The 13,551-nt window shown below is 41.1% G+C and overlaps 1 protein-coding gene across 2 annotated transcripts in view; it reads right to left on the reverse strand.

Moving 5' to 3' along the window:
- MCF2L (MCF.2 cell line derived transforming sequence like) overlaps positions 1–12,607 on the reverse strand; it is a 71,297-nt gene extending 58,690 nt beyond the window's left edge. For both annotated transcript variants that reach the window (XM_035901154.1, XM_035901155.1), the window contains exons 1-2: positions 12,524–12,607; positions 1,171–1,285 (exon numbers count right to left, since the gene is read on the reverse strand). In XM_035901154.1, coding sequence (XP_035757047.1) covers positions 1,171–1,285; positions 12,524–12,599 — 191 coding nt within the window. In that variant the 5' untranslated portion in view covers positions 12,600–12,607. The remainder of the gene's footprint in view (positions 1–1,170; positions 1,286–12,523) is intronic.
- Positions 12,608–13,551: the final 944 nt, after the last annotated feature.

Here is a 13,551-nt window from a genome sequence, read left to right on the forward strand (position 1 = left end):
CAAATAGGCCTGGGAGACACTGTCAGAGAAGACTGAAGCAAAGAATTCAAGTAACTCAGCCTCACCTGTGTTGGCTGCTACTAATTTACCCAGCCCATTCAGCATAGGTCTACTTTTTCCTTGTTTATTCCTGTACTAATAAAGCAATAGAAGTTTTACTGGGGGGCTCTTGATGCCCCTTGCTCCTTGTCCCTCAGCTCCAAGTGTGCTTTGACTTTCCTGAAATCATCCCTACGTGTCTGGGCAATGTTTCTATATTCCTGTCCCCGTCCCAGCGTTCGCTTCCTGTATGCTGTCTTTGTACTGCGGCTCAGTCACAAGCTCCCTGTTCAGCCACGTCAGTCTCCTGTTATGTCTATTCATTTTCCAGGATGTACCATTCCTGTGCTTGGAGGACGATGTCCTTAAAAGCTTGCCAGCTTTCCTTAGCAGATTTACTCTTCAGAGTTGCCTTCTATTGAATCCCACCTACCAGCTCCCTGAATAAGCCCGAAGTCTGTTCTCTTGAAGTCTAGGGTCTGCACCCTACTCTGCTACTTGCCTTCTTCACCTCCATCAGGATCTTGAACCCCACTATTTCATTGCCTAACAGATCTTCAACAAACCCCACAACTTTTATTGAGCAGCCCATTGATAACACCAGGATTAATTGCTGGGCCTGCTTAGCACCCTCAGTCAAAGTTCTGAAGTGCTGCAAAGACTGTACCAGCTGACTGTACTGATTGAGCCAGGGAAACAGAGCACGAGTGGTTAGGACAAACCTCTGTATGAGTAACTACGGAGTATTCCCTCACACTGAGTAATGTCTTGAGTAGCATCCAGGAATTAGCATGTTCTGCCGAAGTTATACATGTTTTCAATTAAAACACAGAACGCTGCACTCTAAGATACAGCAAAGATAAGCAAGAGGACAATGTCCATCACAGAATCTGCATCCATACATACCAGGAAGTAATTTTCTGATGAAATATAAATAGCATTATATAATTCATCTAACAACTACGTTAGGCAGCTGTCACTAATCAACACTTATTGACACTGCACTATAAGCTGCATTTTCCTTTTCTTTAATTAAATACCAAGCCTGACCTTTACACCACCATGTAAGTGACTGAATGTGAAAAAACATTTAGCAGGTAAAAGGGTATTTTCTCCTAGACAGACGCTCACCTTGGGATGCTCGTCAGGTAGGTCAGGACGTTCTGGAACTCCTTCTCGGGGATCTCACTGAAAGCTGGATAGTCTGGAAAGGTGATAACAGGGCATCCATCTCTCCCTCTTCCACCTACAAAAGAAACAAGCAGCAGATGCATTTACATGCAAGCCCCTTTACCGATCCTGCAATTTCCCAGTAATGAAACTACTGTGTTTCTTCTTTTTTTTGGTGCAGGGCTCATCAGTGTGGACACTGTTTATTCTGAACAGTCTGGTCTCTTTTTCAGAGCTTAGGAAGTTTTATAGGAAGGAAGTTGTTACAGCACACTAGATATTTTCTGTACAAGTGTCTTTGCTCACGTGAACACAGTTTTGACACCAGATGGCAGTGCATCTTTCTTTTGATAAAAGTCAACTGTATGCAGATATAACCAATTTGAGGAAAGAAATGAACTGATTTAGAAAAAAAAAAGTTAATTCAGAGTTAAGTAGGCAAATCTCCATCTTGAACTGAATTAAACCTTCTTACCAGTTTGAACTCATTCCTACAATATGCTGCCACCCTCCACCCCCTGGCCCTTCAGCTAGCTGCTCTGCTTCCAAGACAGTCTAAAAGAAGCGGCAGAACATTAAAAGAAATGGGAGAAGGTGTTTCAAATGAGATCTCTTGTTCAACTTCTCAGATTACAAAAAAAAGGTAAAGCAGAGCCAAACACCTACGCTGCAGTATGGCTGCTGCTGAGCTAGATACCATCGGTATCTTTTCTGGCATTTGCACCATTGGATAAAATTCACAAATGCAACACTTTTAAATGTGCTTCACACACATTTGTATATACAAAGTGTAACTTTTTTTTTTTTTTTTAAAGGCAATGTTAATGTTTCATGTCTCATGCAAGTATATTTCCATGCAATTAGGCTGGACAATGGACTTGTTGAGCCCTAGCAACTGCATGAAGTTAACAGTTGAGGGGTGGCAGGGACACATTGCTGGAAAGTTATCTTTGCTTGACAGTTCAAAAAGAGAAGAAAAACAAGCAAAAATGACTGTGGCAAAATAATAAGGGTATTTTTTCCAACCCTGAAATCTGACAATTATGTGGAAATCAGCTGTAAACTGTATTAAAACCACTGTCTGATCATGACAGCAACAGTGATTTGTGAAAATTATAGCGTGCTATTACCCACTTCGAGTGCCTTTACATCTAACCTCACCAGGAAAGAAGAGAAATATTTGAGCTCAGATTCATTTCATAAAAGAAACCACCATTTCCCTCCAAAACCACATGTAATTAGAGCTCAGATAGTATTCTGATGTTATTTTGTGGTGAATCTGATTTCAATCTACCAGCTTACAGGCAATATGGTGCTACCATCATGTAGCTCTTGAAATCAAACTACATCAGAAAAAAATGTGCTCCAGCTGCATTCAAACAATAAAATGCAGCTATTATGCAAATACCACAAGTTTGCAAACACAACCTTTACGACACATCTAAACATGGTAACGTTAAGTCAAGGGAGTTAGTTTTAGCTATATAAATGTTCACAACACAAATATAAGTTAAGCCCAATTGTGATACCATTTTTTTTGTTCTACCCAAGCTCTCAGGACCAAAGAGTTGCTTTCTCTCATTAAAAACGTTTTTCAAGCATGATAATGATTATTTTGGTTGCTCATGAGGTGGTCTCTCTCTAGAATATCTATTTTTAGGTACAATTATTTGCTGCATCCCTGTTGGTTACTTGCTTTGTTCTACTTAATTTCTATAAATAGGACATAAGAGACAAAAGAAGAACAACAACAGGCTTGCAGGACATGTCCTAAAAGCAGAAGCTCAGACTATGACCTTCAGGAAGTTCCCAGACCACCACCGATTGTCAAGGGCAAATAGAGCCATCCTGCCTTGACATTGCCTATTAATTTTCAGTTTCTAGTACAGTTATCCGTGGTTATCTTGGGTGGAGATGACTCTGTCCTGCCACGTACTGTTAGAAGATCGTTGTTCAGCAATTATCTTTTCCTCCGGTATTTTCCTGCTGGTACATTTAAGCATACGTATACCTTCAAACGCTGTTCAACTGCTTGTCCTTATCAGGACCTCACTGCTGAAAAGAGTTTAGGGCAGAGTGCCCTGAAGTACCACACATAATAAATTCTGTAAAATTTCAGGTTTAACATTGCTGACCTATAGAAGTTGCTTTCTATACTGCAACTGGAAATACATGGCCATCAATGGGAGACAAGCCACTCCAGTGAAGCAGTCTCTACTTGAGCGTTTGCCACAGCAAGCCACAAAAAGGGCATGGGAAATATAACAAAGTAAAAATCCTACTTATAAATTGTGCATGTATTAAATAATAGTAAAAGCAGTAGGTGGATTCACCTTTTAAAGTGTCCTTTCTTTCATAACGATTCTGATGCAGGAAGGAATGACCCCCCCACCTTTATTCGGAATCACTTTTTCTTGCTTCATGTCTGCAAAAGCAGCATCACACGGTTTATTCCTAAATTAGCTGTGTAAAATGCGATTTTCTTCCCTTCTCCCAGAAGTAAAGCAAGCCACAGAATTTAGGGGAAGGAGATAAAAGGGAAAGTTTAGGAAGCTAGTTTGGGTTTTGTTGGTGGTGGTTTTGTTTTTAGTGAGAGAAAAAGCATTTGAGTGACAAAATGAAAAATTTTAGGTGTCTCATCCTTCTTGAAACACAGGTTTAAGGCAAAAATTTAAAACATCTTATTAAAACCAATTCACATCATAACCTTCCAGCATCTCAGAATTATATGCACCCAATTACAAAAAAAGGACACGAAAACTTAGATGAACTCTATGAGTGCTACAACTCATGATAACAACTCAATTTGTACAGAGTAATTTTTAAAACGAGCAACTGGAATTTTAATCACCATCCAAAAGAGTAGTGATTTAACTGTAATATTTTAATAAATTGAGGTCTGTTGGTAGAGTGACTGCATCTAATTACCTCAGTCATTACCACTGGAAAATTATCTCCTTCCCTTCTAGCTCACAGTCCTGAAATTTCAGCCGCAGCTGTGGAACAGCCTAAACTTATTTGTTGGGCAAGTTCTGTCCTCAGTGGCACACACAAGCTCGCTCTCCCATTTCTAGGCTTAAGCAGGGATGCCCTGACCTATACAGTTGGAATTTAATAGTTTTATCTGTTCTGAAGACATCCAAGTATCTCTTTGAGAGCATTTTCTTAGTCTAATCTTAGCCTTTTTGGTTTTTAATCTAAATTTCTGAAAGGGTACTAAACCCCCTTATTTTTGTTAAAAAATATAAACACTGTTGTGACTATGCAAAGGTAAGGCTGGATGGGCCTCTGAGCAACCTGATGTCCTTATCCACAGCAGAGGGGTTGGACTAGATGATTTTTCAAGGTTCCCTCCAACTCAAACCCTTTTGTGGTTCTATGAAAACATTGAAAAACATTCAGTATTATTTCTTTTTGAAATATTAAACAAATGCCACTTGAGTGCCAGTTTTGGTTTTTGTTTATTGCAAAGAGCAGAAGAGAACACATCAGTCCTTAAGCGGGTGCAATCAGTCTGCTCACATTTTACCGGAAATTATTCCCAAGAATTACTTGAGACTTGTCTCATAACATGCAGCTGTAAGGAGCGTTCTCCAAGTGAGAGGATTATTACTTTTCAGTCTAAAAATGGAACCACCACAGAAGTAAAGAGCACTGAAGCATATGTCAGCAATTAATAAAAAATAAAAACATACCACCACTTTAAATTAAGTAGATCTTCTTCCACCCTATTTCCGTAAGCTTTCGTTAAAGGAAAACTTTGTTATTAACTCATTTATAAGGACTTTGGCAACCTATTCAACTGAAACTTCTTTAACAGATTTAGTATCAAAGAAAAAAAATTGCCGCTCTAAAATGGAAATTCTTCAGTGGATAAACCTCTATAAGTCTAGTAAACCTCCAGTTAGGCAGAGCTCTTCCAAATAGATCTAGGTGCCTTGGTCTTAAGGCCAGTTTTAAGGCAGTGGCAGCCCTCTGTTTTGGAGAAATACACATTCTAAAAACATGTTTAATGTTTAAAAATACATTGAATTGCATCAGCTCCACGGGCTGGGTAGCAAAATGACTTAACTGTGCTTAGTACTTTGTGTTCCTAACTTTTGTATACAATTATTTAAACAATACCTCCAACTGTTAAAATTATGTGGACCCAGAACATCATGATCTTGTATATGAAAGGAGTGGAAAAACGATCCTTGGAAACTAGCTGTGCTACTGTGAGATGGGACTGGTAAAGTTTACCTTAAGACTAGGTAATTTAGCATTTATTCTTTATATTCTGCTACATCTAACTTTTCCCATCACGGCTGCAATCTCTTTGGGTTTTTTGTTTTAAGCAGGTGGGCTGACAGAGACATCACAGTTACAATATCTTTTAGGTTTGTTTTCTCTTTATTTTATAAAGCGGGTAAGATGATAGAGAAGTGCTAAGCCAAAGAAACTGCAACACTTTTACACAAATTCTAATCAAGAGGCATAGCGGTGACTTGGTATCTAAAAGCAATGTCAAATGAGATATAATTAATATTCCTTTCAATTTTAAATGGCATTGACAGAGAAAATTACAAAAAATATGAATTGTGCAGCTGCTAAAAGCCATACACACACATGTGTGTGCACATACACATAGAGAAAAGTATATTTACCCACAAGCCTGTAAAAGACATTTTTGATAGGGTCAGCAAAATTAGGAAGCAGCAAAGGAGGTTGCTCAGACTTCCAGGAAAGAAAAGCAGATTATTTTGTAATGTTTCCCTATCTGTCCTGCTCCTGTTTGCATAAGGAAATGTATTCTCAAAAGCACTCTGCCCAACCCCACAAAAAGGAAGCAAGGTAGTTGGATATAATTAGATGATAACAGAGCAAAGAGGTAGGTCTTCTACCCTGAATCTATAATGCAAATGAAATGGCATTCATAATATAAGAAAAAATTATGATCTCTATGTTGATCAATATGTACACACGAGATTCAAGAGCATCATCACTGTTAAACGGCTCAGATCTACAACTCTGGTTCAAAAGACCTAGCTTAAGTAAAAGTAATCTTATTTGCAGTCATGTCAAAAGGGGGAGCCTTATGTGAAGGAGAGAAAGGCTTACTACATATTTTGCTTTACTGTTGTGGTGGTTCAGCTATTAAGTTTGCATGTTTCCAACAAAGAATTTCTCCTTTCTACTTGTATAGTATACTTAACTGGAGTACTCAGAGTATTTGAAATTACATCTAGACTTCAATAAGGTAGTGGATAAAAGCTTCATTGCATATCCTTTGCATATGGAAAACAGAATCAAGAGGAATTTATTAACATATTCTTTCCTTGGAAGGAGAGAGAAGTTTTACTTGTGTAACTTCACAAGCTGCATTTTGCCCAGGCTGATCAGCAGCAAGTATACTTGCTTAGAAATCAGATTGTAATAACTAAATTTGTACCTAAATGTATTTGAACTTGAGATCCCTTAGCCAAGGATTAACTCTTTCTTTTTTTCCTTTCTCTTTACTACCTTTTTTTTTTTTTTTAAAAATCTCTACAGACAGTGGATTTAGCACAGTGAATAGAAATCAGCAGTTAAGCCTACTCCTGTGCAAGACAGAAACCGCTACGTATACCTCTTCCACTGTCAACACACAGCATATACTTTGAACATAGAATCATAGCATCACTTTGGTTGGAAAAGAGAAAAAAAGAAAGAGTTAATCCTTGGCTTTCTCTTTACTACCTTTTTTTTTTTTTTTTTTTTTTAAATTCTCTACAGACAGTGGATTTAGCACAGTGAATAGAAATCAGCAGTTAAGCCTACTCCTGTGCAAGACAGAAACCGCTACGTATACCTCTTCCACTGTCAACACACAGCATAGACCACCTCCCTGGGCAGCCCATTCCAGAGCCTGACAACCCTTTCCGTGAAGAAGTTTTTCCTAATGTCTAGACTAAACCTGCCCTGGCGCAGCTTCAAACCATTCCCCCTCGTCCTATCATCTGTTACCAGGGAGAAGAGGTCGACCCCCACCTCACTACAGCCTCCTGTCAGGCAGTTGTAGAGGGCGATCAGGTCTCCCCTCAGCCTCCTCTTCTCCAGACTAAACAACCCCAGTTCCCTCAGCCACTCCTCATCAGACTTGTGCTCCAGACCCCTCACCAGCTTGGTTGCTCTCCTCTGGACATGTTCCAGCAAGGCAACATCTTTCTTGTAGTGAGGGGCCCAAAACTGAACACAGTATTCGAGGTGTGGCCTCAGCAGCACCGAGTACAGGGGCACGATCACTGCCCTACTCCTGCTGGTCACACTATTCCTGATACAGGCCAGGATGCCATTGGCCTTCTTGGCCACCTGGGCACACTGCTGGCTCATATTCAGCCAGCTGTCAACCAGTACCCTCCCAGGTCTTTTTCCACCAGGCAGCTTTCCAGCCACTCTTCCCCAAGCCTGTAGCGCTGCATGGGGTTGTTGTGACCAAAGTGCAGGACCTGGCACTTGGCCTTATTGAACCTCATACAGTTGGCCTCGGCCCATCGATCCAGCCTGTTACATTGGCAACAAAAGTCAAGTTGATATTTTAAAATAACTGATGCAATGTAAGTGCTACAGGATCCACGCAGAAGTTTTCAAACACAATTTTACAAACAGACTCAGCACCCATGGATGCTTCAAAAGGAAGAGTTTAACCAGTGAGGTATTTTCAGGTCATGTCCAGAAAGGAGAGCAAGAGCACAGCCAAGGAAATGGTTACAGAGAGCAAGGAGAAGCTTATTCAGAATGATAATTTAAAGGGCCAAACTTATAAGCATTTTGAAAGTTAGTACCAATGTTAACTTTTTCCACTGCAGAAAAAAACCTATAAATTGATAGGCAAAAATGCCAGTAGCATGAACTCTTATTTATATTTGCTTTAATGGAAATATTTTGTTTGAAGCTGTTCAATGCATAAAGAGGCATTAAAAGGAAAGCAAGCTGAAATAATTGGTTCAGCACTTGTGGTAGCCAAGAGCCTCATTTGCACATCACATAGTTTGTGCAATTTAAGATGCATATAAACATACACACCTGTCTGTACGCTCTTGTTCATCTACATTTATTTTAACATACCTGCATACAGCAACAGCAGATAGCTGCAAAGTCACACAGCAACTTCCCAATCAAAGAAATAGAAAATACTTATTGTGGTGGTTTGACCCTGGCTGGACGCCAGAGGCCCACCCAAAGCCACTCCATCAATCCCCTCTAACCGGACAGAGGAGAGAAAAGTAAATCAAAAGGCTTGTGGGGAAGGACAAGGAGAAATCATTTTATCAGTTACCATCATGGGCAAAACAGACTCAACTTGATGAAATTAATTTAATTTATTATCAATCAAAATCAGAGAAGGAGAGGATAAAAACTGCTAGATCTTAAAAACCTTCCTCCCACCCCTCCCTTCTTCCTGGGCTCAACTTCACTCCCAGTTTCTCTACCTACTCCCCCCAGTGGCGCAGAGGACGGGAATGGGGGTTGAGGTCAGTTCATCACACGTTGTCTCTGCCACTTCTTCCTAGGGAGAGGACTCTTCCCCTGCTCACCCGTGGGGTCCCTCTCACGGGAGACAGTCCTCCACAAACTTCTCCAACGTGAGTCCTTCCCATGGGCTACAGCTCTTCACGAACTGCTCCAGCATGGGTCCATAATTTCCACAGGGTGCAGTCCCTCAGGAGCAGACTGCTCCAGCGTGGGTCCCCTGCAGGGTCACAAGTTCTGCCAGCAAACCTGCTTGGGCGTGGGCTCCTCCCCCCACGGGTCCGCAATGGCTTGCCAGGAATCTGATCTGGCGCAGGCTTCCCATAGGATCACGGCCTCCTCCCTTCGGGCACCCACCTGCTCCGGCGTGGGGTCCTCCACGGGTTACAGGTGGGGAATGGAGCACCTCCTGCCCCTCCTTCTTCACTGATCTTGGTGTCTGCAGGGCTCTTTTCTCTCGCATCCTCTCACTTCTCTTCTCTCTCTGGCTACTGAGATGCAGCCGTTTTTTTTTCCTTCTTAAATATGTTATCCCAGAGGCGCTTCCACTGTCACTGATTGGCTTGGCCTTGGCCAGCGGCGGACAGAGGGAAGACTTCTAGCAGCTTCTCACAGAAGCCACCCCTGTAGCCCCCCCACTACCAAGACCTTGCCACAGAAACCCAATACACTTATGAAAGAAAGTATAAAATGCAAATGAAAGATTGTAAGGAATACATTTTCCAGACACTTCTAAATGGACCTTCTAATGTCCTTTGTCAGGATTGCGGGGGGGGGGGAGGAGAGGAAGGCAGAAGACCTTTTGCAATGCAAAGAAAAGTGGTTGCACAAATACTAAGGAAGAAAAAAGTAAGACAGGTGAAACAGTGAATCATGTAGAGAGGTTGTTTAATACAGCCTAGCAACAACAAAAAGAAGAGTAACGACAATTCTTGCAAAGATAAAGACCTTGTTCCACATAAAAACACCAATAGAAAAAATAAACAACTGGCCCTGAGGTAAAATACTAACTTCAGGTTTTATAAACTTGTTATGTGAATGACTGATTAAAAACCTCATCCACAGCTTGCCCCTCCATTAGATTTAAGCTGAAGACACAACTGCATACTCACTGCTGAGCAAGAGCTAGAGCTTTCAGCATCTGTAAGAGTGGCTAGCACCTTGATCTCATTGCACTTTGCTGTATTTACTGAAAAACTGAAGCATTAACTTTTTGCTTTATTTTGTTTCATTTCAAGCCTAATTTGGATGTCCCTGTAGCATTTCCATTAAAATCTAGCAGAATGAGGGGCACAAATTGCTTTGTACCTGCAGAGGAAAAGAGACCAAGAGAAAGAAGCGACCTCTATTTAGACCAAATACAGAAAAGTAGCTCGGAAAGGGCTACAGCCTTTAGCCACAGAAGCAGATCAGGTTTCACTCACTATTCAAGCAAGCGCCCCATGAGACCTAGATACATCCTGTTAGAGAAACTAAAATAATTCTCAAGTATACGTTGCATTGCTGTGAAAAAGCCAAAACTAAAACCTGAAATGCATGTAAGACATCAAGCAATTCACCACAATGGCAAAGATACTATCTACCAAAAGTATTCCTAACCTATGGACTTTCATTTTAATGAGTTTTATGCCATGTCCTAAGATTCTATTTGTAAGGCAATGTAGTAATAAGCAAAAAAAGTCTCCTTCACACACGTCCACCGTGAATGCCTTAAGAGGCATGCTAGCAAAGCCACTCATAAGTACAACTGCTGGAACAAACAAACTGACAGAAAGCAAGTATTAAAATATTAGCTCCATTCCTTTGTTCGCAGAACCTGTGACACCGCTATTTGGTACAGCACAGAAAGTTAACCGTCAGTGTCCTGCAGGAGAATATCAGGATGAAAAAAGTCCAAAGTGAAATGAAAATGCCTAACAGTCAAATTGCCCGAGAATAATAAAATAGGACAGAGAATATAGTCACACTCCACAGTAAAGCAGCTGTCCTACTATTTCAGGCAAACAAACCAGACTTCTAATAGACATGAGGGTGAATAAATAGAAGAAAATGGAATGAGGAACGGCTGCTCTTACTAAGCTCCACTGCACAGTGGATGTAATGAGTGCTGAAGATGCTTGTGGCTGTGCGAACTCAACAATCTTAAGAAGTGAAAAAACTCCAGTTGGACTCAGTGAGATTTTATTGAACTACTGTATTCACCAGCTTTCCCCCTCACTTCAGAGGGGCAAAATGTAAGCCCTACTTACAGGTTCCTAGATAGGCTGATTCTTGCGTAACACTATTATGAGCCATTTTCTGCCCCTGGATAAGAGGGAAGAGCTTGGAAAGTCAAAAAAATAAACTGCCAGAAAAGAACTGTAGCTTAAACACCATCATCTCAAACGACGCATGAACAGCCAACTTCATAAACAAAATAATCTTATTTCCAAGTGCTACCACCACTCCACAGAAAGCACAGTCACTACTGCAGACCCACACTTAGTTTAGCTTGTGTGGCTGGAATAAATCATAGTTAATGGTTAATTATGAGTACAACAAGATTCAATGAGCTCTTGCTAAGCAAAGTAGTACATTGCTTCATTCCCCCATGTCTCTTCATCTGATGCAGGGAGGGATTCAAAGGAAGAGGGAAGAGTGATAAAGTTCAGCTTCAGCCTAGAGAGGTAAATCTCCTTTACGCAGAAGGAGGCAGGGCAGCTCTGCAAAGCCACTGATGCTCTCCCTCTCTATGTGCTGGAGGGAGCGCAGGACAGTAACTCCAGCAAGCTTGCTGCTTCACATCTGCAAGAGCTTTACAGGCAAGAGGGCAAGAAAACAGAGAAGCTCATCAGGCACCTGCCACACAGCCTGATCAGTGAGTAAAGACACTACCTCTCCTTACCCATTAGCAGCCCCTGATCAGCGAGCAAGGCACTATCTCACTTTACCCATTAGCAGCCAGCTGTAATTCCAGCATCGAGATGGACCAAGCCCAGCACCCAACACCTGCACAGCACATAAACACAGGCCCCCCCATCGCCTACCCAGTACCAGTCATCCAGGGGCACCAAAGACGCTCTGCATTGTGTGAACATTGCTGTGCTGCTTTTAGAGACGGCTTTACGCCCAAACCCAGGTTCCTTTGCAAAAAGCAAGCAGGTGGTGATGCCGAGCCAAAAACCCCATCCAGAACTTGGTGCTACACATGCCTGATCCCTCGCACTGAGGCTGTGGGAATGTGGTACTGTGGTGCTCTCTTGGACACTGCTTTGGTCACGTCCAAGGTGTCAGCTTGGGCTTCAGTATTGAACCTGACAGTTCGCCAGTGGCAGCATAGCCTATGGGCTGAGGACTGCAAGACCACAGCAACCACCAGCACATCCACACCACATTCTCCAACTCTCAGAGAGGGCTCAGTTAGCTCAGAGAGCTCTAGGTCAGTGTTTGAGTCCTGTCTCAGCTCCGAGCACTGGTGAGCTCAGGGTAAGTACCCATGGCTCCCTTAGCACTCACTACAGGAGACTACATGTTCCTGTAACGGCCTCATCAACACTTCCTTATTTATTTTGCCCCATTTATTCTTTTATCCTACACTCAATTCCATCCCATTATCCTGGATACTGGAAAATGAACTATAATATAAAATCCCTATTATACTTTAAAAAAAAAAATAAAATCTTCTTTTCATACATCCTTGAATAACAAGTCTTGGTAGTCTGTATTTTGAGTTGCTCATAAAATATTTATTTCTCCTATATGAGACCTCAAAAAACTATGAAAGCACAACAGGCCCAACCATATACCTGAGCAATGTCTGTGGAAGGGAACACTGTAGTCTTACCTGACAGGTAAGCAAATTGTTTCTTTAACTGGTCCTCAATATCTGCAGCATAGAGGGGACTGATATCCTGATGCATGATTTCATCTGTGGAGGGAAAAAAAAAATTGCATTACAAAGTCATTTTATGCGAAATTTCACAGCAGACAAAAAAAAATCATCCCTAGAACACAAAGACCCAGAAAACAATCCAAGTTTTGAAAAATACGTGAAAATGTTTGGAGTCTTTCAAGTGTCTGCCAAGGGCAAACTTTTCTTTGAACAGCATATTGATAAAAGAATAAAGTAATGTGGATTTGCTGACACTCGGAAACAGTACAGGATGTCACTGAACCAAACACTGCAGAGCTAATATTCCTCAAGAATGATGTTAAACAGTGGGTTTTAAAATATCAAATTCAATTTTTATTAGAACCGTCTCAACTCACACACAAAAAAGAGAAACTTATGATCCCTCTAGCCTGCTGTCTAGTGTTCAAATACACCAAGGCAACAGCATTCAATAAGGTAGGTGGAACAGGCTTGAAAGAACACCCTCACATTGAACACACTTTCATACCTCAACTGTGAAAAGAACCACTTAATCTTTTACCTCAGCCCTTCCACTTCAGCTTAATGATCAACATCCTGCTTTCCTGAGTTTTCGTTTTCTGCCACAGTGTTCGAGCAGAGGCATTTCCCACATATCTCCAGAGGTCAAGCAGAAACCTGATTTTCGCTAACTATGACAAAGACTGCATGACAGTTGCCTCATTCATTAAAATATGATCTCATTTTTTTTACAAGGAAACAAAAAGTTTTACCCTTTTGCAATTTCTAAAAATTCATTATTCTACATTTTTAGCCTCACTGAAGAGCAGTGAAGGTATAGCCTAGCGTTTTTGTTATTTGGTTTTGAACATTTCTTTTAATCCGGCATTGTGTAACGAAGTTTTGGGTTTAACATACATTGAAATGCCATTAAGATAGACTCAATCTGACACTCAGAACTGTGAACATGCACAGGAGAAATAAGTAAAAACCTGAAAGTG

Source organism: Egretta garzetta, unplaced genomic scaffold (genome assembly GCF_000687185.1).
Source record: "Egretta garzetta isolate BGI_Z169 unplaced genomic scaffold, ASM68718v1 scaffold168, whole genome shotgun sequence".
NCBI lineage: Eukaryota > Metazoa > Chordata > Aves > Pelecaniformes > Ardeidae > Egretta > Egretta garzetta.